The 26,400-nt window shown below is 47.0% G+C and overlaps 1 protein-coding gene across 2 annotated transcripts in view; it reads left to right on the top strand.

Moving 5' to 3' along the window:
* Window positions 1–25,982, top strand: part of CSMD2 (CUB and Sushi multiple domains 2) — a 588,524-nt gene extending 562,542 nt beyond the window's left edge. The window contains exons 58-70 of one of the 2 annotated variants that reach the window (XM_088023017.1): window positions 3,973–4,149; window positions 5,340–5,519; window positions 5,953–6,126; window positions 11,489–11,662; window positions 11,939–12,012; window positions 14,728–14,839; window positions 15,413–15,592; window positions 19,853–19,918; window positions 20,631–20,792; window positions 22,487–22,596; window positions 23,786–23,873; window positions 25,448–25,586; window positions 25,790–25,982. In XM_088023017.1, the coding sequence (XP_087879143.1) occupies window positions 3,973–4,149; window positions 5,340–5,519; window positions 5,953–6,126; window positions 11,489–11,662; window positions 11,939–12,012; window positions 14,728–14,839; window positions 15,413–15,592; window positions 19,853–19,918; window positions 20,631–20,792; window positions 22,487–22,596; window positions 23,786–23,873; window positions 25,448–25,586; window positions 25,790–25,949 (1,796 nt within the window). In that variant the 3' untranslated portion in view covers window positions 25,950–25,982. The remainder of the gene's footprint in view (window positions 1–3,972; window positions 4,150–5,339; window positions 5,520–5,952; window positions 6,127–11,488; window positions 11,663–11,938; window positions 12,013–14,727; window positions 14,840–15,412; window positions 15,593–19,852; window positions 19,919–20,630; window positions 20,793–22,486; window positions 22,597–23,785; window positions 23,874–25,447; window positions 25,587–25,789) is intronic. The other variant, XM_028113838.2, reaches the window with a different exon arrangement.
* Window positions 25,983–26,400: the final 418 nt, after the last annotated feature.

The following is a 26,400-nucleotide window of genomic DNA, read 5'->3' on the forward strand; positions in this document are numbered from 1 at the left end:
TCCCAAGCACCTGCCCTCACCCTTGCAGACAAAATCCGTGGCCCCGTTGGAACCCTTGGCCTGGAAGATAGTGGTCAATAGATAGTCCTCAGTCATGCTCATTATTAATCCAAAGATGAACATATTCCCCACCCTCACCTAAGAGGGGAAGAAACCAGAAGGAACTAAGTTTAGCCCCATTTATTCATTTATTTCCCATACAGCTCCCACAACTATGTGCCAAATACTATAGTAGGTGCTGGGGACACAACAGTGCCAAGACGAACATACCTCACCCTCTTAGAGTTTAGTTTAAGGGAAGAGACTGTTAAACAATTATCCAAGGTGCCAAAAGAAATACAAATCTCATTTTTAAAAGACCCTTTAAAGGTAATAGAAGTCCCTACTGGGGTTTCCTGAGGTAGCTCCAGTGGGGAAATTTAGATTTCTCCACACACTCCTGAATTTCTGAAAATAACTTTATTTTAAAACCTCTCTCGGGACGCCTGGGTGGCTCAGTCGGTTAAGCATCTGCCTTCGGCTCAGGTCATGATCCCAGGGTTCTGGGATCAAGTCCTGCATTGGGTTCCCTGCTCAGTGGGGAGCCTGCTTCTCCCTCTCCCTCTGCCTGCCACTCTGCCTACTTGTGAACTCTCTGTCAAATAAATAAATAAAATCTTAAAAAATAAAACCTCTCTCCCCAGAGTCCAACCTTTTGTAGCTGCTCCCAGGATCTCTCTATCGCTCTCTAAAATACAGCCTGCATAGCACTCTCTTAATTAGGAATCAGTGTAACTGCTGAGAGTAAGGGTGTGTGAGAAGGTGCTGGAAGAGGAGGGAGACCATATGGAAAGAGTCACCTAGCAAGGGGGGCGTGGGAGTCGAATAGGGAAATGTATAATTGCCAGCAGCACCAAGGGCTCACTTAAGGAAAAAGGCCATTAATTAAGTGAGAGTGGTTAGCATTAGCCTGTGTTTTTGTTCAGGCCACATTTTGCCCCATAGGTGTAGCCTTTGGGTAGGTGAAGCATTAGGTATACGGCTGAGGTTTTATCAGGCAGCTAAGACATTGGCAGCAAGTGGGAAGTGAGAGGGTTTATGCAAGGCAGCGATTATGATGGATCTTGGCATCTATGCTGGGTGAGGTGGGAGCAGGTTTATGAGTGGAGTAAGGGACAGTGAAAAAGTGGTAGGATACATGGGTTATAGGTCCCATTGGAACCAAAAATATCACCAGAGAATGAATCCCAGAGGGTATGAGCTGAAGAGATAAGAGGCAGTGGTCAGAGAATGGCCCTTGAAATTGCGGTTGTGGAGTCAAGTCCTACTAGTGCAGGGACCCCCTCTCCCACTTGTCTGCCTAAAGTCCTGCCTTTCTGAGGGTGTTTTTGCAAAGTTAGTTTCCACGGGATTTTTTTTTTTTTCAAGTAGGCTCCACACCCAGCAGCAGCCTGAACTCAGGACCCTGAGATCTAGACTTGAGTTGACATCAAGAGTCAGACACTTAACCAACTGAGTCACCCAGGCGCCCCTATTTCCATAGGATTTTGTAGGCATAGTAAGAGGTCTGTGGTAGTGGGAGAGTATATTGGCAGGGAGAGAATTTAGTGCATTCTCAAATATCCACTGTGACCCAGGTCCCCTTTCATACCACTCAGATCCCAGCATGGAGTCAGTCAACATGTGAGGAGTGTTCAGGGAACAGAAAGCGGGTGGCTAAGAATTTAGACCTGGAAGTGAATGTTTATTAGATGAGTGTGTGTATGATATGGACACAATTCTTCATGACTTTCCTTGACAAGTTCCCACTTACCTTTCGAAGTACAACTCAGATTCTTATCTTCGACCCCAATAAGCTCCTCCCTTCTTAGTGTGTTTTTTCCTTCAAGTAAAACACTTATTGCATCCTATTTCAATTCAGCTATTTATAAGTACGTCCTTAAGATGGACTGGCCTCCTGAAGGGCAGGGGACATGACTTCCTAACTACGTTCCCAGCACCTAGGCAGCACAAATACTTGAATCCATGGGTGCTAAGACCTGTCTGTTGTGCTCATTATGTAGGAATTATTTGTAGATTTGACTTTGGGACCACATAAATGTTGTATATACTTGGCAAAGTAAATTAAATCAAAGATTAGAAACAAGCAATCTCTAAATATCAAAATCAAAATGAAAACAAATGAACCTAACTACTCATCAAATTGGTGATTTAACAATCCAGAGAATTATTTCAACTGACTCGAAAAAAGTGGAATTTGACTATGGCATATGTGCCCTAAGGACAAAGAGAATGACAATGAAATCTTAAATTGTTTTTCAGCAATCATATTATTAGTAATAATATTGATATTACTATCCTGAAACTTTTTGAAAACAAATTAAAATCATTTATCATTAAGAACCAAGATTTTCAGCATTAAAGAGATATAAAAGTAAAGAAGTTAAGGAAAGACTCTTAATCCTAAATTTGGATTGGTAATATCAACATAAACTCATAATGAATTTTCAACCTAAAAAGTTATTTTCCCCGCTCTACCCATTCTAAAAGTCTAGTATCAATGACCAGCTCAGTAGCAGTGAGTACCCTTAATTTTCAGATTATGGTTTTTAAAGCCATTCTCCATTAAAAGAAACCAGAGCTCTTTAGAGAAATGGCTGATTCCAGGACTGGGGCAGGATATACAAGATGAACATGGAGCATAGTGTTACTCCAGCAAGAAATCTACCATAGACGAGTGGGATCATGTCAAAGGAACACAGAAGCCAACATGAAGAGGCTCCCCCCAGCCAAAGATGGGATAATTTAAGCATCAATAAGAATAATAGTGGCTATACCTTGGCTAATTGAATTTAAATAAATTTTAAAAAGAATAATAGTGGCAATGGATGGCAACATAATAAAATAAGTTTAAATCCACGAGTCCAAATGACTATCCATCATCTTTGGAGCTTACTAGGAAACCAAACCATTATTCCGACATCAGGTAAGAAAGAAAATCAAACATTATCCAGCCTTCCTTTATGAACTGTATTTCAGGGAAAGCAAATATTTGATGATGGGCAAGTTCTTTATTAAAGAACTCTAGCAAATAAAATAAAATATTTTTTAAAAAAAGATTCATTATTTATTTGAAATTCAAATATTAAAAAAAGAACTCTAGCTAATTCAGAAAGAATCATAGAATTAGATCACCATTTTCTGTCCCTTAATGAAATAACAAATCTGGTCAACAATCATCAAAGTGCTGCTTAAACCATTAAGTGAACAACCAATGGGAACTCTGTAATGCTGGATGAGGTGGGCTAACCGGAACCCATTCGATCAGCCTCAACATCATGAACAGGGAAACAGCCAGACATTCCGTGCCTCCTGATGTGGTGCAGTAGGAAAGACAGGACCACCCATGAAGTTCCCTTGCCAAGAAGCAGAACTTGACTTACAGGAATTACAGGGGACAGAGCAACATGGGGAAGAGCACCTCACCAGGGCACTTAGCAACATCTAGAAAGTGGGAAATTGCACTGGAGAAACGCCTCTGTAACAGATAAATTCTAGGAGAGGGAACAGGAATCTCTGAATTCAAAGAGGCTTAGAGGCATGATTGTCCAAAGTCATATTTGGATCATGATTCAAACAAATCAACGGTTTAAAAAAAAAAAAAAAAGGATGGGGGGTTGGGCAACTGAGGTAAATTAAGCACTGGTTGGATATTTGGTGATATTAAGGAATTGTCTACAATTTTAGGTGGGATAATAAAAATAATTAGTCTTTACGTCTCAGAAATTTAAAAAAAAAAATTCATTCAGACCTCTCCTTCCCTTCTGGGGGCCAGACGCTTAGACGCAAAAGCAGCCTGAGAGGCCTTTCATTCCTCAGGGTCCTGACGTAGCCCGCGGGTTGCCCTCTGGGCCGCTCTCCGCCCCCCGCCCCCCCCCCCGGGTGACGCCCCACCCTTGTTCTGGTGACTAATGCACTCCTCTGGCTTCCCAGTGATCTCTTGCGGGAACCCCGGGACTCCGAGCAACGCCCGAGTCATGTTCAGTGACGGCCTGGGCTTCCCCAGCTCCATCGTCTACGAGTGCCGGGAGGGCTACTACGCCACGGGCCTGCTCAGCCGGCACTGCTCCGTCAATGGCGCCTGGACAGGCAGTGACCCGGAGTGCGTAGGTGAGAGCCCGGGGCCTCTGGGCTCCGTGGCGAGGGGTGGCCAAGGCGATCGGGCTCCTCCCCGCCGAAGAAGACCGTCTGCGGGAGACTGGGAAGGCTGACTGCAATGGGGGGACTCACCCCCGAATGAGAGTGTCCATTTATTGAGCACGTACTATTTGACCACCGCTGAGCTAAGTGTTTGATTTGATTTGCACTATGTCATTTGATTCCCACCACAGTCCACTTGACATATGAGATGACTGAGGCTCAGGGAGATTGAGAATATATGTATTTGCTACTCCTCGGGCTCTCGCTAGCGCCTTGGGCTTTCTTGTTCTCTTTTACAGCAAACTCCCCGTGCTCAGCCTGATCCTAAAGCTACCACCATCCACCATCTTCACGGGTTCCTCTCGGTCTTGGACCCATTCCCCCACCCCACCCCCCAGCCTGGCTCTCAAGCCTCCGTATAGCCCCACTGCTCCCCTTCCCAGCTCCTCTCTGGGGCAGCCCCAGACCTTTTTCCTTGGGCAGTAAGTCACTGTGGGTCCCAGATGGAGGGAAGTGACAAGATAAAGGTATCTGAGAACACAGTCCCTTTCCAAGCCCTAGCCTGTGATTTCAGGGCTCTGTCTAAATCCCATGTCAAGTTCACTTCTCTTCCGAGGCCAGAGCTCACCAAACCCCACCCTCACTCCATACCATAACAAAGATACGACCATTGCAAGGTTACAAGACCCTGCTTCTAAGCCGCTGGCCCTACAGGGGCTTCCTAGGCAGAACAGCAGGTAGTAACATGCACCCCTCAGCAGACAAATTGTCTTATGAGGTCCAATAATACAGGCTCTTCGGTCAGAAAACTTCCCCCTCTGAGCCCCAGCCTCGTTTAGGAACTAAGCCCTGTAGGTACTTCCTCTGAGAGGAGTGGGCTTTGAATAAGGATGGTCTTCATAGTCCAAGTTGCTGGGGTGCATAAGGATGGTGGGGGCGAGGACAGTGGGGAAGTGGGAGGGCCATTGCAGAGAGACTTGGCCAGAGGGACTTGAGAAAGTGCAGTGCCCAACCGGAAGCCTGTGAAGAGTCAGGGCATCCCTGATCTGACTCTCTTCCCTCCTGGACATGTGCGGAGAGTACTAAGGATAGCATTGGAAGGCTGGGGAGGAAAGGGTTCTGTACCGGTAGTGAACCATGCTTTATCTCCCTTCTCCTAGTCATAAACTGTGGCGACCCTGGAATTCCAGCCAATGGCCTCCGGCTGGGCAATGACTTCAGATACAACAAAACGGTGACGTTTCAGTGTGTCCCTGGCTACATGATGGAGTCACATAGGGTGTCTGTGCTGAGCTGCACCAAGGACCGGACGTGGAATGGTACTAAGCCAGTCTGCAAAGGTGTGTCTGAGGGCTGCACATGTGGACACAGGGCCAAAGAAGATACAAAAGTGAGACATGGGCCTCGAACATGTAGCAGGGAGGGAGGTGATGAGGCAGAGCCCTAATAACATCTTGTCCTGGGGGGTGTGAGATAAGGACTGATCCCTGAACATCTGCAAGGAGGGAGTTAGAGACACCAAGGTAAGGCCTGGGCTTTGAGCATCAAGGGGAGGACTGTGCAGACAGAGGAGTGGGTTGTCACACTTGAGCGCACTGTAAAATGCAAAAGGACCCCAGCTCCCAAACTAAGAGGGGGCATTTCTGATTCTTCCTGCTTAGCCCAGAATCCCAGCAGGCGCAGGGTAGCCAGTGACATCCGTGCTGGGGAGTGGGGCCTAGTGCCCCAGGATGGCACCAGAACTCAGCGTGCTTTGCTCTCCCCCTCCCCCAGCTATCATATGCAAGCCACCTCAGCTCATCCCCAATGGGAAAGTGGTGGGATCCGACTTCATGTGGGGCTCAAGCGTGTCATATGCCTGCCTGGAGGGGTACCAGCTGTCCCTGCCTGCAGTGCTCACCTGTGAAGGGAATGGATCCTGGACTGGAGAGTTGCCTCAGTGTTTCCGTAAGTTTGCTTATGAACAGGTCTTTGTGCATCCTATCTGCCAGCTCCTTCCCCTTCCCTCCTCAGAGCTCTGCTACTGGAAGGCCTAGAATAGGTAATACCTTCCCCCAAAATCGGGGAGAGACTTTACCAAAGACACTCTTAAAGGGAGTTTAAAGGAAAATAATGAGAATATCCCAACTGAGCCCCAGCTATGGACACCATGTGGAGTTACAGTGGGAGGAAGTTAAGCCAGAGATAAGGGAGGTGTCTCTTAACATGAAGCGTTGTTCACTGGATGGGATAGTTCCCAAAGATCTAGAAGGGGCCCATGCTGGAAATGTGCCTGTCTTTATGGAAAATAGCCCACAGAGAAAAGATTCCTGGAGCCTACCTGATTTTTTGGTGAAAGACTTTATTTCTTATCCCCCTGGCCTAATTGTGTCCCCAAGAGCCCAATTCCATCCCAGAACTCACTTCCTCATTTAGTCTTGTCACATAATTGGACTCTGGAAGATCCTCTCAGCACCCATGCTTTGGACAAATAGTAGACCTATTTTTTTTTTCTACTAGGCATTTATCTAATTCTGCAGAAAACCATCAACATACTCATGACATTGTTTGGATACCTCTGAAAATTTACTTCAATTTGGGAAATTTCAGCAGGAACTAGGACCAGCAGCTCAAAAGTGGATGCAGGAAAGGCAGCATCTGGTGCATGGTCAGCCCCTCAGGCCTTTGCATACCTCCAAGGAAACATTTGGAAGGTAGCAAGTCTCAGGGTTGAGTCTGGGCTGAGAAACCCTACTTTTCTTCTTGAGAAATAGCTAAATTGCTTTTGAACAATGAATTATGGTCATCATTAAAAAAAATGTAAATGTATCTGAAAAAGCAAAGAAGAACATAACACTCTGGCTTCCCGAAGATAACCAGGGTTAAGCTCTTGACTGTGCTTCCACCCCGACCACAATGCTTTGGACATAGAGGTGTGCAGTTTTCAGCGAACGGTATTAAATCATGCTGTGCAGACTAGTTTGTGACTTGTCTTCATTGATAGGCCATCACCACCTTTCTCCATCAATCCATACTGACCTACACATCATCATTTTTAATAGCTTAAAGAACTTCCTTATTGTAGCTACCACAACTGGTTTAATCTTCTCCTACTGGTGAAGAATTTAGGCTTCTCCAGTTTAGTTGCATTAGAAGTTCTGCAATAAATGTTCTTGAAGATAACATTTCTTTACTCTTCTAGTAAAGTCCTAGGAGAGAGAAAATGCTGAGCCAGCGGGTATGCACCCTATACATCTTGACACATGGTGCCAAACTGTCTTCTAGAAAAGAGTCCCAACTCACACTCCCACCAGCAGTTTATGAGAATACTTCTTGACTCAATTCCTCATTAACAATGGATTTTGCCAATATCTTTTAATATTTACCAGCCCAAGAAGTTTAAAAAGGTATCTCATTGTTCTAATTGGCATCATATTTCTTATCAGCAAGACGGAGTTGCTCTTGCTTTGTCATCCATTTGTACTTCTTGTTCACTGAGCTGCCTCTTCCTAGATTTGGTGACTTCTGATCAAGTCAGCCTTTAACTGACTTCTGATTGGCTTGTCTAGACCCCCAGCTCCCATAGAGGCTTCCACCAGCATAGGCTGCTGATCCTGCTTCCATTTTATTATTTTCTATTTCTTTAGGATGCATCCTTTTTTTCAGACTTTTTTTAAATTAGTTTGATAGGTAGAATTTAGTGATTCATCAGTCTTAGATAATACCCAGCGCTCATTACATCCCATGCCGTCCTTAATGCCCATCACCCAGCTACCCCATCCTCCCACCCCCTCCCCTCTAGCAACCCTTAGTTTGTTTCCTATGATTAAAAGTCTCTTATGGTTTGCCTCCCTCTCAATTCTCATCTTATTTTATTTTTCCTTCCCTTCCCCTATGTTCCTCTGTTTTGTTTCTTAAATTCCACATATGAGTGAAATCATATGGTATTTGTCTTTCTCTGACTGACTTATTTTGCTTAGCATAATACCCTCTAGTTCCATCCACATCATTACAAATGGCAAGATTTCATTTTTTGATGGCTGAGTAGTATTCCAGTGTGTGTATATATATATATATATATATATATATATATATCACACCACATCTTCTTTATCCGTTCATCTTTTGCTGAACATCTGGGCTCTTTCCATAGTTTGGCCATTGTAGACATTTCTGCCATAAACATTGGGGTGCATTTGTCCCTTCAAATTACTGTTTGTGTCCTTTGGATAAATACCTAGTAGTGCAATTGCTGGGTTATAGGCAGCTCTATTTTCAGCTTTTTGAGGAACCTCTATACTGTTTCCCAGAGTGGCTGCACCAGCTTGCATTCCCACCAATAGGTTCCCCTTTTTCTGCATCCTTACCAACATCTGTTGTTTCCTGATGTTAATTTTAGCCATTCTGACAGGTGTGAAGTGGTATCTCACTGTGGTTTTGATTTGTATTTCCCTGATGCCAAGGGATGTTGAGCATTTTTTCATGTGTCTTTTCTTTGGAGAAACGTCTGTTCATGTCTTCTGCCCATTTCCGGACTGGATTTTTTGTTTTCAGGTGTTGAGTCTGGTACGTTCTTTCTAGATTTTGGATACTAGCCTGCTTCCATTTTATTTTGTATATGATTATGAAACTCTTGGCTGTGTGCACACACACACATTCACATCATAGCATGAAGGGTGTTCTTCATGCTTGAAGTGATGTCTTGGGGAACTATGACTCTGGTAGTCAGTTTTCTTGGAGCTTGCTGTAAAGAAGTCAAATATATTTATTTCTAACCTGCTGTGCTCCACAACATATTTTCCGTGGCCAAGCGGCTGACCACTTGAGATGTGCAGTATTGGAATTCTTATCATTGTTTCCAAACTTTGCATCTGGGCCTTCCGCAGTGCTTGGTACTCCTGCTTCCCTCCTCCAGACTGCATCTCTTCCTCCATAGGCATGCCTCTCAGACCTAGTCACTTTCTTGCTGTATTACTGCAAACATATTCCTCATAACACCACTTCTTCCTCTTACATAACTCCCTAAACATGGGCAGGGATTTTGTCCCCACACTGTAGCACATCAGGATCAAGATCATTGTCAGCCTCACCCACTTCCTGCATGCTTCCCCAGACCCACTCAGCCCTTTCCATGCCACCTCCCCGTTTGGCTTGACAGCTCCCCTGTCTTCAGTAAAGAAGCTTCTGAAGTTGACTACCCCCCTCCCCAGATCCCACCATTTCCAAATATGCAACTTCTACTTCTTCTCCTGAGTCCCTGATGCACTTAATGTACTTTCAGTAAGTTTTGTTGATGCTCAAGCCATGTTATTTATCTGTATTTTTCACCTTTTATACCCTCCTGTGTTATCCGGCTTAGATTCTAAAATCTCAGAAGGCAGGGCTCATGTCTGCGGACTTATTCGGTGCCAGAAGCAGCAGAAAATCAGGAGCTGAAGATGTTTGTTAAACGCTGTTTGAAAATTAATGGAAAAGGAAGTGAATTTAATTCAAGGCAAAACGGACGTGAGGAAGAGGAGTCACACTGCGCCATTAGCTTTGCTCTGATTACCCGCACGTGAACTCCTCCCCTGGGAGGTCACAGAGTATCAGTCCATCCACAGAGATAACATTTTACATTTCACAGGCTTTGTGCTGCCTCCTCAGGGGACATTTACACACATGGTCACATCTGATTCTCACAACGAGATATCCTGAGGTGGGCAGAAGTCCCATCTCCGGTGGCTGGCAGGGAAGATGAAGCTCAGAAAAAGGACCTGACCTAGTGTGTTAGTGACAAAGTCTAGTCTGAAAACAATCATTTCTCCAGACAATTTTCTCTAAAATTCTTACTCAAATTTACAGCCCGTGTTATCACCACTAGAACTTTTAAAATAGGAAAAAAGGATAGACATAAAATTTAATTTTGCATTTTAGAGTGCTTCAGTCAGTGGAACTCCAAAGCCAAATATGATCGGCCTGAGGCCCTTTCTCTTAAGTAAAGCACATTCACAGAGTGTGGGGGACCCATCCGGCCACTCCCCACGGCAGCTGGTTTGTTCTGGGAGAACTGCTGCACAAGTGTTTATGGGAAATCAGTGCAAGCTCCGTGTGCTTTCCGACCAGCTGAACCCAAGCGTGCTGGTGGTCCCGTGGGCCTGCTCCTGCCACACCGCACACCACTGGCTGTCTATTATGTGCCATCCCTGATCTTGAGATCTGTTTGAAAGTATATTGGTCCTAGGAATAAAAACACAGGTAGAATCCCTTTATGCTTATTTTCAAGGCATCAAAATCATATTTACAGTCAGCCCCTTAAAAACACAGGCCTGTCTCTGCAATGTCCTAAGGAAGTAAGCATTTTTAATAAATCATGTGTGCAAACACTTAAGACACTGAGGAGAAGGGACAGAGGAGGGGCCTGTGTTTATTCTGTTTGCTGTCACATGATTTGAATTCAGTAATCATTCTTTAGGGAATCTCTCTGAGGATCTCAATGAAATGGGCACATTCATACCCACCGCAGTATAAATGCACACACTTTGGAAAGACATTTGGCTGTATACATCAAGAGCTGCAAACACGCTCGACCATACTAAGTCCACTCCTAGAGAATCCCTATAAGAAAACATTACCAGGGGCCACCTGGGTGGCTCAGTCGTTAAGCGTCTGCCTTGGGCTCAGTTCATGATCCTGGGCTCCTGGGATCGAGCCCCGCATCGGGCTCCCTGCTCGGCAGGAAGCCTGCTTCTCCCTCTCCCACTCCCCCTGCTTGTGTTCCCTCTCTCGTTGTCTCTCTCTCTGTCAAATAAATAAATAAAATCTTAAAAAACAGAAAACATTACCAGGGAAAGAAGAGCCACATTTAATGGTATAATAATAGAAAATGCCTAATATAAAGGCTACGATAAACCACAACTATGGTACAACCTCTCATGGCAAAATTATGTAGCCAGTAGGTGATAATGATGTCATAAACATGGAAAATATTTACAGACTAGTTAGTGAACAAAGCAAGGTTTATAACACTGGGACACTGGGTTCACAGCCACACACAAGTTTACACACATGAAAATGGGAAAAAGTTTTGCGTAGTGAGTTGTAGTTTACTTTTTCTCAATTTAACTTCCTATAACGTTGCTTCATTACTTGGGTGATTATTAACAAGCATTTTGGATTTGGGAAGGAGAGGACACACACAGCAGCAGGTGTGTGAGGCGGGTGTGACTATTGACCCAGGGCTGCCCCCGTTGGCAGAGTTCAAGTGGCACTGGGAGGAAAGCCAGCCTGTGGTGGCCGATGGGGCTCTAGAAAGCAACTTGGACCTGCCTTCCTCCCTTCGTCTTCCCAGCCGTGTTCTGCGGAGATCCTGGCGTCCCAGCCCGTGGCAGGAGAGAGGACCGAGGCTTCTCCTACAGGTCATCCGTCTCCTTCTCCTGCCAGCCCCCTCTGGTGCTGGTGGGCTCTCCACGGAGGTTTTGCCAGTCAGATGGGACGTGGAGTGGTACCCAGCCCAGCTGCATAGGTGAGAGGTGGTTTGGGGAAGAGCGTTCGAGCTGGTGGGCATCCTTCTTTCAGACCCAAGCTTCTTAGAGCAGGGTGTGAGATTGAAATAGCCAGAGTGAGCGTGCTGCCAGGAATCACATAGTCGGCCCAAGGGTATGACTCGGGTGGAGATATTAACAGGTCGGGAAGTAGGATGTGGCTCCCATTTTTCCCTCCTACACCTATCTCTCAGAGTGAGTGGAGGTGATGAAAGCTTCTCTGACTGTGGGGTCTGTTTCTCTGTTTTGCAATCTAGACCCGACGCTGACCATGTGTGCAGACCCCGGCGTTCCACAGTTCGGGATACAGAACAATTCCCAGGGATACCAGGTAATGAGGTCAGCCAGGATCAGGCCTGCCTGCCACCTGTCCCTGTCTATCACTGTCAGCCTCAAGAGGACTCAGGGATCTTCCCAGGTACAGCACTGGGGGGAACAAGACCTTGAAAGCTGGAGACAGAAAGTGTTCTGCGTCTTTGAACCATGCCACACCGGAGCACCCTGCAGAAACGGAGGCACTGACAGCAATCCGAGAAACTGATGCGCAAGAGATTCTCACATAGTGACAGAAACACTCCCCAGCAGCTCCCTGCGGTTGGGGCGGGCAGTTGTGGGAAGACAGAAATGAGTGAGACAGGCAACCGTCTGTCCGCACGGCACCTATACGCTCCCCATAGACCCGGGGCTCAAAGTGGCAGGAACGAGCAAGTGCCACATGGGAGGCAGGCTCCACGGACACATCTCAGAAAGAACTTCAGAAAGAGGAAGGGATTTGGACAGCCTGGGATGGGACACTCGGAACAGAGAACAGGAAGCAGGGAAGTATGGGTGTGTTCGAGACAGGACAGTTAGCTGGAGCCTGAGATGTGCCCAGGAGAAATGGCCCATGGGGATCCAGCCAAAGAATGTGACTTATTCACTCAATCTGTATTCATGTAACAAATATTTACTGCCATAAACTTTCTAGGTGCTAGGAATGCAGTGGGAACAAGACAGGCTATGTGCCCACTCTAAGAAGGTCTCTGGCTGGTGACAGTGAACAGGATAACTTCTGAGAGCAATAAGCCCTACCCACCATCTAGTACCAAGGGGTTGTGACAGAGTGGCCTGCTATTTTAGGAAGAGCCCTCCTGAAATTGAGCTGTGGCCTCCAGTTCAAAGGGGCACCAAGGCGGGGGAACACTTAGCAGGCTGGAGGAGTGGAAAGCAGGGGGGCTAATGAGTCCAGAGCAGTGTGAGCCGAGGAGGAGATGTAGCCAGAGAGCGAGGCGAGGTTTGAAAACAACTGGGCACTGTCTTGTAAAGTTAAATATTCACACATTCTGCAACCCAAAAGCTCCATTCCTGGAAACGAACCCCAAAGACACCCTTGCACATGTTACCGAGATCTGAGAAAAATTTTAAAGTCACAGCAGTGAGAATGAATGCAGGACAGCTCTCCACGACGTGGGTGAATCTTAGAAACCTAGCATCAAATGATAAGGTGGGATGATGCTATTTCTATAAAGATTAAAACTAGGAAGGACATATGATTAATGATATATGTGCATATGTGTGATAGAATTATCTTTTAACAAAGCAAGGAAATTAAAAAACACAAAATTCAAGACAGTGCTTACCACCGAGGAGGAGCCAAGGAAGGAGGAATGGGGCAGGGAAGGAGGACGCAGAGAGCAACAGTTGTGTTGCTAACATTCTAGCCCTGGAGCGCTGGGCTCAACTTAACGTGTCCAGTTTCTTTCCAGATATTCTTTTGCATGCATCAAATATTACATAATAATTTTTTAAAAGAGAAAGCCATGGGCCAGGTCACCTGGGGCCCTTGAGGCCATGGTGAGCATTTTGGATTTTATTCTAAATGTCATAGGAAACCATCTGAAGGGGACTCCGATCCATCATTTGAATGCTGCAGAGAAAGTGAATAATGGGGTTAAGACAGAGGCACCCAGACAAGTAGAACACTGTTGTCATGGCTCGGGGGAAGGGCGAGGTAGTGACAGTGACACGGAGAGAAGTGAAGGGATCAAGATGGACTGTGGAGGCAGAACCAAGAGGACGCGCTGATGGATGGGAGGGAGGGGTTGAAGAAGAGGGAGGAATCAAGACTGGCTTGGAGGTTTTGATCTGCACACCTGTACGGACAGAGGGGCCATTGCTGAATGAGAGGATGAAATTCCAGACAAAGCAGAAGGGCCTGCAGGAAGGGAGTGGAAGTCAAGAGTTTCACTTGGTGTTGGAATTTTGCTCCCATAGGTAATAGGGACATGTGAGTGTTTTGAGCTGGGAAACAGGGACATTGGAGTTACAGCTTAGGAAGCTGCCATGCGAAGGGCGGAGGGAGAGATGGAGCCGGTGGTTGCAGGGATGTTGTGTGGGACAGTGAGGGCTGGTGGATGGGGGGGGCGCAGACACAACTGAGCAGAGGCAGAAATGGCAGCAGGGTGGTAATTCTGCCCAACAGATACTCACTAAGCAAGTGCCAGGTTCTACGGGGGAGCTGTCTATAAAGAAGACAAGTCTCCCTTAAGGAACATGTAGACTCATAGAAGAGATACACCCAAGTAATAATTCTGTGTTGTGCAGTGCTTCCCATTTTATAAAATGCTTTCAAATCCAGCACCGAGTTTGAGTGTCACGACACTGCGCTGTAGGCGTGGCGGGGCTGGTGGTCCCATGCTCTGCACCGGAAGACTCAGGTGTCAAGTTCCCGGCAGCCTGTCATTCCGTGAGCAAACGTTGAAGCCGGAACTCAGACGAGGGTCTTCTGATTCTGAGTCAGGCATCTGCCCGCCACAGCAGAGCGTGCTACGTCCAAGAAGAGCATTGCTCTGGCCCGGGGGCTTGGGTAAGGGCTGAGGGAAGAGGCATAAGGCTGCCTCAAAGGGTAAATAATATTTAACCAGGCAGAGAAGTGGAAGAAGGATGTTGCAGGTGGAGGCAAGGGTGTGGGTAGGAGCTGGGTGATGGGAAAGTAAGTAGTCAAGTAACAAGGTATGAAGCATCACTGGATAGAAAGGGATGAAGGAAGCTTCCGTCCTCCCTGCAGGTGGGAAGCACAGTGCTCTTCCGTTGTCAGAAAGGTTACCTGCTTCAGGGTTCCACCACCAGGACCTGCCTCCCCAACCTCACCTGGAGCGGAACCCCACCCGACTGTGTCCGTAAGTGCAGACTTCCCCTGCATCCCTTGACAGTTCCTCTTGGCAACACATTATCTCCCCCACCTGGGCACCCAGGACATGCTCGAATGCTCTGACCGACAGGAAACTCATGACTTCTCCCTGGGACCAATATTGCTTTCTTTGTAGTCCTTATCCCTTGGGGCCTCACGGAAGACATTTCCACACAAAAGCCTTTCTGATATTTGAAGGCAATTCCTATGCCTTAGCGACAAAGAAAGAACTTTCTAGTGGCAGCCAAAACTCACAACTACAAGGTCAGCCCTCAGGTTGAAAGATTTCAGGCTTTTGACCATAATTACTCCTCTTCCCCCAGGAAGAGTGCTGCAGGCCCCCCAGGGGTGACTAAGCCTGGATCCACATCATCTCCATCGTGGCCATAGGTCTAGACATCAAGGCTGGCGTCGGAGGGGAGGTGTGGGGAGGGGATGCTGGACACGAAAAGGGCCTAGAGGGGAAAGGAAGGGAACGTTCCATGTAGGAACAGGAATAGTCGAAAGGCCTGCTGAAGACCCTATTCTCTCCGGGTCCAACACTGTCTTTCCTCTCACCCAGCCCACCACTGCAAGCAGCCAGAGACGCCATCCCATGCCAACGTTGGGGCCCTGGACTTGCCCTCCATGGGCTACACACTCCTCTACTCCTGCCAGGAGGGCTTCTCCCTCAAGGGTGGCTCTGAGCACCGCACCTGCAAAGCAGATGGCAGCTGGACAGGCAAACCACCCATCTGCCTGGGTGAGTGCGCCCACTTGGCGAACCTCTCCAGGGTGGGAGACCAAAGGTGACAGCTGAGCTTGAGCAGAAGACAGCAAAAGAGAAGGAAGAAATAGGATTTCCAGGAGCTGGATCCTGCTTCTGAGTTTCTGAGGTATTGAGCCTCTAGGATATGAAACCAGAGCAGTCCAAAGAGACACATAGTGAGGCCATCCCAAGTTTTATTTTGCTACCTTTCTGCCTGGGCTTAAAGATTTATTTATTTGAGAGAGAGAGTGTGTGTGTTTGTGTGTGTGTGCATGGTCTCTCTCCCTCTCTCTCTCAAAAAAAAGGTAGACTTACCTTAAAAAAAGAATTGTTTTGTAGCCCATATGATCTGTCCTGGAGAATGTTCCACGTGCACTTGAGAAGAATGTGTATTCAGCTGCTGTTGGGTGGAATGTTCTGTAAGTGTCCATTAAGCCCTCTTGGTCTCAGCTCAGATCTTGCTCAGGTCTCGATCTCAGGGTCATGAGTTCAAGCCCCGCACTGGGCTCCACACTGGGCATGGAGCCTACTTAAAAATAATAAGTAATTAAATAAATAAATAAATAATTAATAAATAAATAAATAAATAAAGCAAATAACAACTTAACTTTGAGTGCATACAACAGCTATACATTTTTACACTCCCTTCTTAAATTTTATGTTTTTGATGTCATAGTTGACATCTTTTTATACCATGTATTCATTAACAAATTATTGCAGTTCCAGTTTGGGGTTTTTGTTTTGTTTTGTTTTGTTTTTAGGCTCCACACCCAGCCTGGAGCCCAATGCGAGGCTTGAACTCACAACCCTAAGTTCAAGACCTGAGCTGAGATCAAGAGTCAGATAGTTAACCAACTGAGCCACTCAGGTGCCCCTGCAGTTGTAGTTATTTTAACACTTTTGTCTTTTAATCTTTATACTAGAGTTGTAACTGATTTATCCACCACAGTTACAATATTAAAGTATTCTAAATTTAACCATCTATCTATATCAGGGAGTTTTATAGTTTCCTATGTTTTTATATTTAGATCCTTTCCTCTACTTGAACTCCTGCTGTTAAACCATGTGTAGCTGTACATTCAGTGCGTCCATGACAGGAGGGGAATTCAGGGGCCTCCCATGTCACCATCTTGGTCCAGAGTCTCTTCAAGAGTTCTTTATATATCTAGAATATAAGACTCTTATCAGATACAAGATTTGCACATATTTTCTCCCATTTTATGGGTTGTCTTTCACTTTCTTTTTTTAAAATTTACAAGTACTTTCTTCTTTATTTCACTCATCACCTAAAATGAAATTAGACTGTCACATTTCAAGCTCCATTTTAGTCCTGTGTTAAATTTTTTTCTTCTCTTTTTAATGGAGTGTTTTTACAGCCTTATTGAGATATAATTGATATATTAAAATGCACGTATTTAATGTAGACAACTTGATGAGTTTGAATCTTTTCACCTCCTTTTGGTGTCCTTTTAAGCACAAAAGTCTTTAAGTTTAATGAACTCCAATTTATCTATGTTCATGTTTCCATATCATACCTAAGAAACCATTGCTAAATCCAAGGTCCTGAAAACTTATGTCTATGGTTTTTTCTAAGTTTTATAGTCCTAGCTCCCAAATTTAGGTCTTTTGTTCATTTTGTGGGGGTTTTTGGGGGGGAGGTGGTCATTTGGGGTCCAAATTCATTCTTTTGCATGTGGATATCCACCTGTCCCAGCTCCATTTGTTGGAAAGACTATTCTTCACTATTCTTCATTGAATTTTCTTGGCACCCCTGTCAAAGATCATTTGACCATAAATATGTGAGCTTATATCTGGATCCTCAGCTTTATCCATTGATCTGTATAACTGCCTCTATGACATCACCACAGTTCTGATTACAATAGCTTTGTAATAAGTTTTGAAGTTGGGAAGCATACATCCTCCTTTTTGTTCTTCTTTTTCAAGATTGTTTTAGCTCTTCTGGGCCCCTTATATTTCTATATGAACTTTAGGGTTGGATTGTGGAATTCTGCAAAACAGACAGCTGGGATTTTGACAGGGATTGCAGTAAATCTGTAGGTCAGTTTGGGGAATGTTGCCATCTGAACAGTATTAAGTCTTCCAATCCATGAGCAGGGGATGTCTTTCCATTTATTTAGATCTTTAATTCCTTCTAAAACGATGGTTTGTCTTTGTCATTATACACGTCTTGCACATCTTGGCACATTTGGTCTTAAGTATTTTATTGTTTTTGATGCTATTATGTACTTGTCTATAAAAGTACAAAATGCTTTAGATGCAGTTGAATTTCAATTCATCCCCTTACTGTGTGATCTTTGGCAAGCCTCTTCACTTCTCTGCCTCTTAATGAGTTTCTCTTCTATAAAATGGAGATAGTAATCTGTACCTCATAGTTCTGAGAGCAGGAGTAAATGAAATAATGTGAATAACATGGCCTAGCACAGCTCTTGGCCTATAAGCTTTCTCCCTCTTACGTCCTTCATCTTATAAAACCTAAGACAATAAAGGCATTTTCTTCATAAAAGTACTTTGACTGAGACACTGTGGAAGATTTCTCCACAGCCTTCTGTACATAAGCTGCCCTCCGGAGTTGGTAGGATTGTGCTCAAAAATCTAGCCTCCTCAAGGAGAAAGAAGGGAGAGTCTGCCCTTCCTTGGTGATAAGGCAGATATTTCTGTTCTTTCTGTGCAAAAGAAGAAAAGACATTAACAATGGCTGACTGTGACCTTCATGTTCACAACCTCATTTATTCAGCGTAGACCTGTGAGGTATGTTTCAGTATTTTCCCATATTTCCAATGAGGAGATGGAGACTCTGAGGGGTAAAGGGACTGATCCAGGTCACACATCACGAAGTAGCACTGCTGGGACCTGAACTTACACTATGTGGCTCAGGCCCAGAGCTTGTGACTTTGCCTGTGAGGGCTTCTCAGTCTTTTTTACTCCCCACACACAAGTGCTTTATTGAATTCAGCTATAGACTGATGCGTATAGACACTGCTATGAAAGGGGTGAGAGCCTCAGACCACGGGCAGCTACTAGCAGCCTCCATAACATTTTACGGTCTCTGAAATTGCATGGAGAATCATCAGTGAGCCAGTGGCAAAAGTAATGGTGAACGTAATGATCAGAAGGAGGCCCAAGACCAGGGCCCGGATGTTCAGTCACTTGGCAGCAGGGACGTAGGCCAGGGCCCCAGTCACGTCGCCTGCCATCTTCAGCTCCCTAGGCTTCACAGAGTAGGCGAAGGCCAGGAAGCCCAGACTGTGTTGAACAGGGACCGGATGATGTGAGCTCATATCTGGATCCTCAGCTCTATCCAGCTGTATAATTGCCTCTGTAACATCACCACAGAGGTCTTGCTGTGGATATCAACCGTGGTGGTCCTCAGAGGAGCCACGCCCTGGGTACCCCAAGTACATCCCACTCGTGCTCCTCCTTGACCATCTCCTAGGTTGGTGGGATGCTGGTGTGGACGCCGGAGAAAACGCGCTGGGAATTGTGGTTCATGGTGCAAGACGGAGCAGCTGTTGTGGGCCTCGCAGTCTTAGTATCATCACTCCAAGGGAAGGGAGCATACCACTCAAACTCCCACCAGGCCTCAAGGAGTTCACTTTTGATTGTTGGAAGGTCCGCCTTCGTGCCAGGCATCTGGGAGGAAAGCAGAGTCTGGGACAAGGCTTTTCAACCTAGGGTCATCAATAGGGGCATTCGGCAGATCTAGGTACAAGGGTGGCAGAAGAGACAGCTTTATTGTCCTTTACCTCTTACTGAAATTTAGCATTTCCTTTAATGTGAAATGTAGACAAAAGCCTATAGTAATGTTAACAATACCTATGACTTTGTCACCAGTAAAAATTACAGAGATTCTCATATTATATTGCAGTTGTTACTGATATCATGAAATATTGCTGACTACTTCAAGGATACGGTAGTGACTGGACCTGCTATTAGATCCTGTTATTTAATGCAGTAATAAAGAATCACGTATCTACCTGCATCCTAATTCTTTGTTTAATATGTCAATGACTATAATTGATAAAACGGATTTCCTTTTAACTCATTGTTTTATTATTCCAAGAGGGGTCCATAGCATCACCAGACAATCAAAGTATCCACTCCCAATTTAAGAGGATAAGTCCAAAGCAAGATCTCAGAGAACCCATTAACCTAGTGTCAGAGAGGTGGCCATTATTTTTCCAATAGAGTGCAGACCAGAGGCTGAACCTGTGTTCTTCCATTCTCTTTCCCCAGCAGAGGTCCGGCCTAGTGGGAGACCCATCAACACTGCCCGGGAGCCACCACTCACCCAAGCTTCTGGTAGGTATGGTCCAGATCTTCGGCTCAAGAAACTGGTGTTGATTCCTTCACCTGGTTACCCAGAAACATGCACATGACTTTCCGAGTACTCAGTGAAAGGGTGTGAAAACTGTCTACGGAGCCAAACAGATTCCTCCACCCACTACCCACCCCTGACAAACTTCAGGACGAAGTGAGCCTGAAGGAAACAGAAACCTCATCCAGAAGAGAGAGCCAAAGCCTTCCAGAAACAAATCCAGACCTTCGAGCTCAGGAGCCATTGTTTACCACAACCGCCCCCCGCCCCCCCCGCCCCAGCACAGGACTGGCCAGTGTGTAGTCATACAGACACAGAGATCCAAGTCCTGCCCAGGGAGCTTCCTGGAAACAGTTACTTTTTTAACACAGGTATTGTTTCTTTCAAAGTGCAATGTCCAGAACTGGGCACATAACTACAGGTGTGGCCCGACCGATGCAAAACTATTGTGGACTATCGTAACCTTTTTTGAACTTTATACTTTTATTCATCACATTAGCGATGTGTGTTATATAAGAAGGAAACTAGAGTTGGCATCATACTCAGTTCAAGTTCCATTTTGGATCACAGGAGGACCGGAGCACTCCACCATCCTCTCCCGAGTTAGGCTTTGGAGAAAGCAATCTCCGTGAGTGAACTGGGAGCAGCCATCAGGTGGCCTCAGTCCCTCTCACATCTGTTTCTCACTTCCTCCAGTTCCTGGGGATGTTTTTGCCAAGAACTCCCTATGGAAAGGAGCCTATGAGTACCAGGGGAAGAAGCAGCCGGCCATGCTCAGAGTGACTGGCTTCCAGGTTGTCAACAGCAAGGTCAACGCCACCATGATTGACCACAGTGGCGTGGAGGTGCACTTGGCTGGTAAGGAGTAGGCCACCCCCGCGAAAGCCTGGGTGTGATAGGGGTGGGCGGGCACACGCCCTCTACAAGGACAAGTCTACTGTCATTGCATCCTCATGTCCTGGGGAGACTTGTCTGATGGGCAGGAGGAGGAGAAATTGTTCATCTTTGTTTGCATGATAAAATCACCAGGGTCTAAAAGGAAATGGTTAGATGATAAACAATAACGTGAACTGAAAAGGACTCTTAAATAAAGAGAAAAAAGACCAAAATCCCTAAAACTGAACCAAAAGTAGGGACAGAGAATTCCCAGAAGCCAAAATACAGTCAATAAACAAAAGAAAGAATATTTTTCAGCAATAATCAAAAAACTAAAAGTACACAGAAAATGTCATTTTCCACTTATCCCACTAAGATTTTTTTTTTTTAAGTGATAAACTTTAGTGCTGGTCAGGGTCCAGTGAAGGCACTGATGCAGTTGATGGTCAAAGTGTAAAGCAGTACAGTTCTAGAAAACAGTTTGGCAATTTGTGTTAAGATCTTTGAAAATTATTGAACCCATTAATCATATTTCTAAGAATTTTTATCATAAAAAATAACTATGAAGGGAGTGAAACATTCCTGAATAAAAGATGTTGACATTACAGGGCTATTTTTATTACATAAAAACTGGAAAGAGAAAATTGTCCAAAAATAACAAAATGGATATATTAATTATAGTACACCTGATAGATAAAATAGTATGCCAATTTGGGGGCAAATGGACCTACCATAGTGCATTTACAATGTGACTCCAGTTTTTAAAGGAAAAATTATAAGAAAGAAAATTGGGGGGTACCTGGGTAGTTCAGTTGGTTAAGCATCTGACCGGCTCAGGTCAGGATTCCAGGGCCCTGGGATGAAACCCTACCTAACCCTAACCCTGCTCACTGGGGAGTCTTCTTCTCCTTCTCCTTCTGCAGCTCCCCCCACTCGTGCACTCTCTCTTGCTCTCTATGTCTCTCAAGTAAATAAAATCTTTAAAAAAGAAAGAAAATTGGAAATAATTCCACCAAAAGTTTAACAGTGGCTATTTCTTAGTGATATCAGAAATGATTTCTTTTTTTCTTCCTGCATCTCTGCCTTTCCCACAATTGCCCCAATTTTCAATCTTTTTATAATCAGGAAAACTAAATCTCTCAGAAAACAAACATTTCTGGAAGAGATGGACAGGTAAAGGAACGCATGAGTGAATGGATGTGGACATTCATACAAGGCCCACACACAATCATACCCGCTCATCCATGCGAGCGCGCACACACGCACAGGTGAACAGTCGGGTTCCCCATTCGCTCTAAGGCAGGGTAGTAAAGACATCACAGAAGCCCACCTACATGCCTCCTGCATTCCCGCACCCACGGAATCGTAAAGCATACTCATGCGTTAACTGACACATTCACGTATGCAAAATCATATTCACTTTATTCTGACGCATGCATGTGTTAAAAGGGTCACAAACACAGGTCAGTGATCCAGTTGTCTGTAACACACATGCACACACTCTCGTGTATCCTCACAGCACACACAATCTCATAGGCCAAACTACGCTTACCTACTGGCAGTCATGCATGCCATGTTTACATCAACATCGACACGTGAAATTCCACGTACCCGCAAATTTGGGCTTGGAGATTTTTCCAGATCTTTAGTGTACTGCCTGAACTTCCTTTTCCCAGGAATTTACAAGAAAGAAGATTTCCATCTCCTGCTCCAGATTTACCAGATTACAGGGCCTGTGGAGATCTTTGTGAACAAATTCAAAGACCACTGGGCTTTGGATGGGCATGTAAGTGCTGCAAAATCTCAGTCCTTGACCTCCCTGTGCCCTTGCCCTGTCCCTGATTCCCAGATCACAGGCAGGAAAGGGGGGAAAGAGAGTGGAGATGCGTAGGAACAACATGGAAACTTGGAAGGTTTACTTGGGGGCCAGAACTAGGATCAAGGGAATCCTCATCTCCTAGTGAAATAGGTAAAGGAAAAGATGAAGGGGCCAGGAGGCGGAGTGTCCGGAAGGCCAGCACACCTGAGTGATACGGAGTAGGGTCTGATGTTCGAGCAGAAAGCAAGGAACCCGAACAGCTGTGTAAGAGTGAATTCAAGCAAGCTGGAGGTAATGGTGTGATGCTGGGGTACGGGAAAAGGTCCCAGGTGACTACTTCAAATATCCACTCACAATTGAGGATGCAGATTACAGATGATTTAGCACAGCTTGAGAGACCAAGACACAGGGGAGGAGATACGGCTTTCTTGCCTTCCCGTGTGGGAAAGCCTAACTACATTCTAGGGCATTCTTAAGGCAGAAGGCAGATCCACAGTGATGCTTCTCTGCCTGCACCTTCCAATTTCACGGAGGAGGGGGAGAATTGAGCATAGTGTCCCGTATCTCACCTGTGGCTTCCCTGTCTCGGATTGTTGATGCTGGGCATGGAAGGGTGGGAAGGAGGGAGAGGTCATGGTGGCCAGAGTAGCTGAGGAGTCAGAGTGCATCCACAGGGACAAGACAGATGAGCCAAGAAGACTTACATCCCCAACTACCTCCTCAAATTAGTGGCTATTGGAACTGTGATGAACCGTCCAAAGTATGTTAAATCTGCTGGGTACACTTTAATCACAGCTCAGTGGTTCCAGGGGCTCTTGACGGCCGTTTTCATCACAGTGATAATGGCTAACAGTTCTCTAGGCCCAGAAGTGGTCTAAGTGCCTTCTCTGCGTGAGCTCAAGCAGGCCTCGCCACCACCCTGTGCACAGGTACTGTTGTTAGTCCTGCCTGGCAAATGGGAGGCCCACACAGATGAAGTGATGGGACCAGTAGACGATGAGGCACCTCCCCACCTCCCAGGAGCACCTGGTGGGCCCGGCCCACCTCCAGCACCACAGTCCCAGGGTACACCAGAGTCTGACAGCCTGCACCAGGAGGGCGTGCGGCTTCACCTGGCCATGCCCCCATCTCACCGCCTCTGCTCTCACCTCCGCAGGTCTCATCAGAGTCCCCCGGAGGCACCTTCATCTACCAAGGCTCGGTCAAGGGCCAAGGCTTTGGGCAGTTCGGCTTTCAAAGACTTGGTAACTAGCATTTGTCCCCGGGAAGGGAGACACTTGTGTACAGGGGTGGGGGGTAGAGGAGTGAAGTGCAACAGCCAAATCCAGGAGTTCTTAACACATTTGGGGGTCACAGCTGCCTTTGAGATTCTTTTTTTTTTTAAAGATTTTATTTATTTATTTGACAGAGACATAGCAAGAGAGGGAACACAAGCAGGGGGAGTGGGAGAGGGAGAAACAGGCTTCCCGCTGAGCAGGGAGCCCGATGTGGGACTCGATCCCAGGACCCTGGGATCATGACCTGAGCCAAAGGCAGACACTTAACGACTGAGCCACCCAGGCACCCCGGCCTTTGAGATTCTGATAAAGGCTATGGAATATGTCCCCCAGAAACAAGCACATACACATGACAGGCTCGACCTTTGCCAGTTTCATGGCCAGGCCTGGAGTTGAGAGCCCCGGCGTAAGGGACGTTGGGTCTCGAATACGGCCCCCAGCAACACCAGCCAGCCAGCCCTTGGGCACCACCCAGACACCCTGAAGCATGCAGATGTGGGGTTCTTAGGGGTGCCTTTAACTCACATTGTCCTTCCCCCCCCGAGCAGTCCCGGAAGGTGGCTCTTCCCTGGCATCTTTACCCTGCCTGCTACAGTCATCAGCATCCAGTCTCCTCCCTTCAGAGATTGACCTTGACCCAGAGCCTCAAACCCTAGTCCAGGGAGGGCCCCTGGTTTCTCCGAGGCGGTGGGAGGGGAGACAGGAGGCAGTCAGGGGTGCTCAAGAGCCAGCTCTGTGTACCCGGCTGCTGACACCACCATGCCCAGGAGCCCTGCCTGCATTTTCTCGCAGCTCTGACCTTCAGGAAGCTTCTCCTTGTCTTAGTGAAAATCTGCTTCCCTGTCATTCCCACTCTCCTCCCCTAGGGGAGTTCTTAGCTCACCCTTGTGAGGAGCATGGAGTAAGACCTCTCTTTCCTGACAGCAGCCCTTCAAGTACTTGAAGACAGTTCCCCTGGTCCCTCAGCCTGACACACTAGAGAGAACTCAGAAGCTGGAGTTCTCGATTCTGGCTTCTCAACTGACTCCCTGTGCTCCGGGGCAGACCTGTCCCCTCTTGGAGCCCCCACCCCAGTGGGGTGGGCCACTTAGCAGGCCGCGTGTCTCCCTGCACTCCTCTGAGCCCGCCCGCCCAGCCTGGTGCCAGGAGGACCACAGGAGGAGCTGGAGGGAGACCCCCCCCCACCCAGGCTGCTCACACCTCCTCTCCCACACCACCACCCCTCCCCCAGCAGGCCCACCCTCACCTGTTTTGTATTTTGGCTTCCTCCTACGGTTTTACCTGATAAAAGGCTTCTGTGGCCAAAAGAAGTTTCAAAACTTCTGAAGGCAGCACCCTCTGAAGATTTTAGCCTGTGACAGGTTTTAGGGTCTCCCGCAGATTGGCTCCCCGGGGACTGGGGGCGGGGGAAGGCAGCTGGCTCGGGGTCTGGGCTGCAGGAGATGACCTCCCTGCTCGAGGCCGCACCGCCCCCCGGGGGGCTGTCCCCTCACATAGCTGGGTCTCTGTGACCTGAGGTTTCTGCTTCTGCGACTTTGCAGACCTCAGGCTGCTGGAGTCCGACCCCGAGTCCATCGGCCGCCACTTTGCTTCCAACAGCAGCTCGGTGGCCGCTGCAATCCTGGTGCCTTTCATCGCCCTCATCATCGCGGGCTTTGTGCTCTATCTCTACAAGCACAGGTACCGGAGGGAGGGCGGAGGGGAGGGGGGGCCTGGAGGGGGTCGGGCCCCATCCCCGACCCCAGCCCACAGCCTTCCTGGGGCCTTCTGAAAGTTAGACACAACCTCCCGTTCCCTCCCTCTCCCCCTTCAGATCCTGAGTCAGTCTCTCTCTCTCGCTCTCGCTCTCGCTCTCGCTCTCGCTCTCGCTCTCTTATTCCCAGGAGAAGACCCAAAGTCCCGTTCAATGGCTATGCTGGCCATGAAAACACAAATGTCCGGGCCACATTCGAGAACCCAATGTACGACCGCAACATCCAACCCACAGACATCATGGCCACCGAGGCGGAGTTCACAGTCAGTACGGTGTGTACAGCGGTATAGCCCCCAGGCCTGGCTGCCACCGCCGCCACCGAGAGCCCCGCCTCCGGCAGCCGGTGAGACGCGCGTGCGCGGGGAGGGGGGGGGACAGCCCCGCCCACAGCCCCGCCCACAGCCGGGGTGGCGGGGCGGGGGCCAGACGGCGCGCTGAGTACCGCTGTGTGCCAGGCGCTGAGCTAGGGACGGCCCCCCTGCGAGGTGGGTACTGTTGTTATCCTCATTCAATGGGAAAACTGAGGTACAGGAAAAGAATGAACTCGACCAAGATCACATGGCTAGTAAAGTAGCAGGGGCAGAATCCAGTCTCAGTTCCAGGCAGCCTGACTCCAGAGACTGTGCTCTTCCTAGCCTTTGGGCTTGGCAAAATATCCGAGTAGAATGTGGCCGTCAGGGCTCTCCAGAGAGAGGTGCATGTGTGTACACATAATACATGCATGAAGTCCACATACCATGC

Source organism: Eumetopias jubatus, unplaced genomic scaffold (genome assembly GCF_037043125.1).
Source record: "Eumetopias jubatus isolate StellerSeaLion01/CBP00866 unplaced genomic scaffold, mEumJub1_p1.0 scaffold_4, whole genome shotgun sequence".
In the NCBI taxonomy this organism is placed as follows: domain Eukaryota; kingdom Metazoa; phylum Chordata; class Mammalia; order Carnivora; family Otariidae; genus Eumetopias; species Eumetopias jubatus.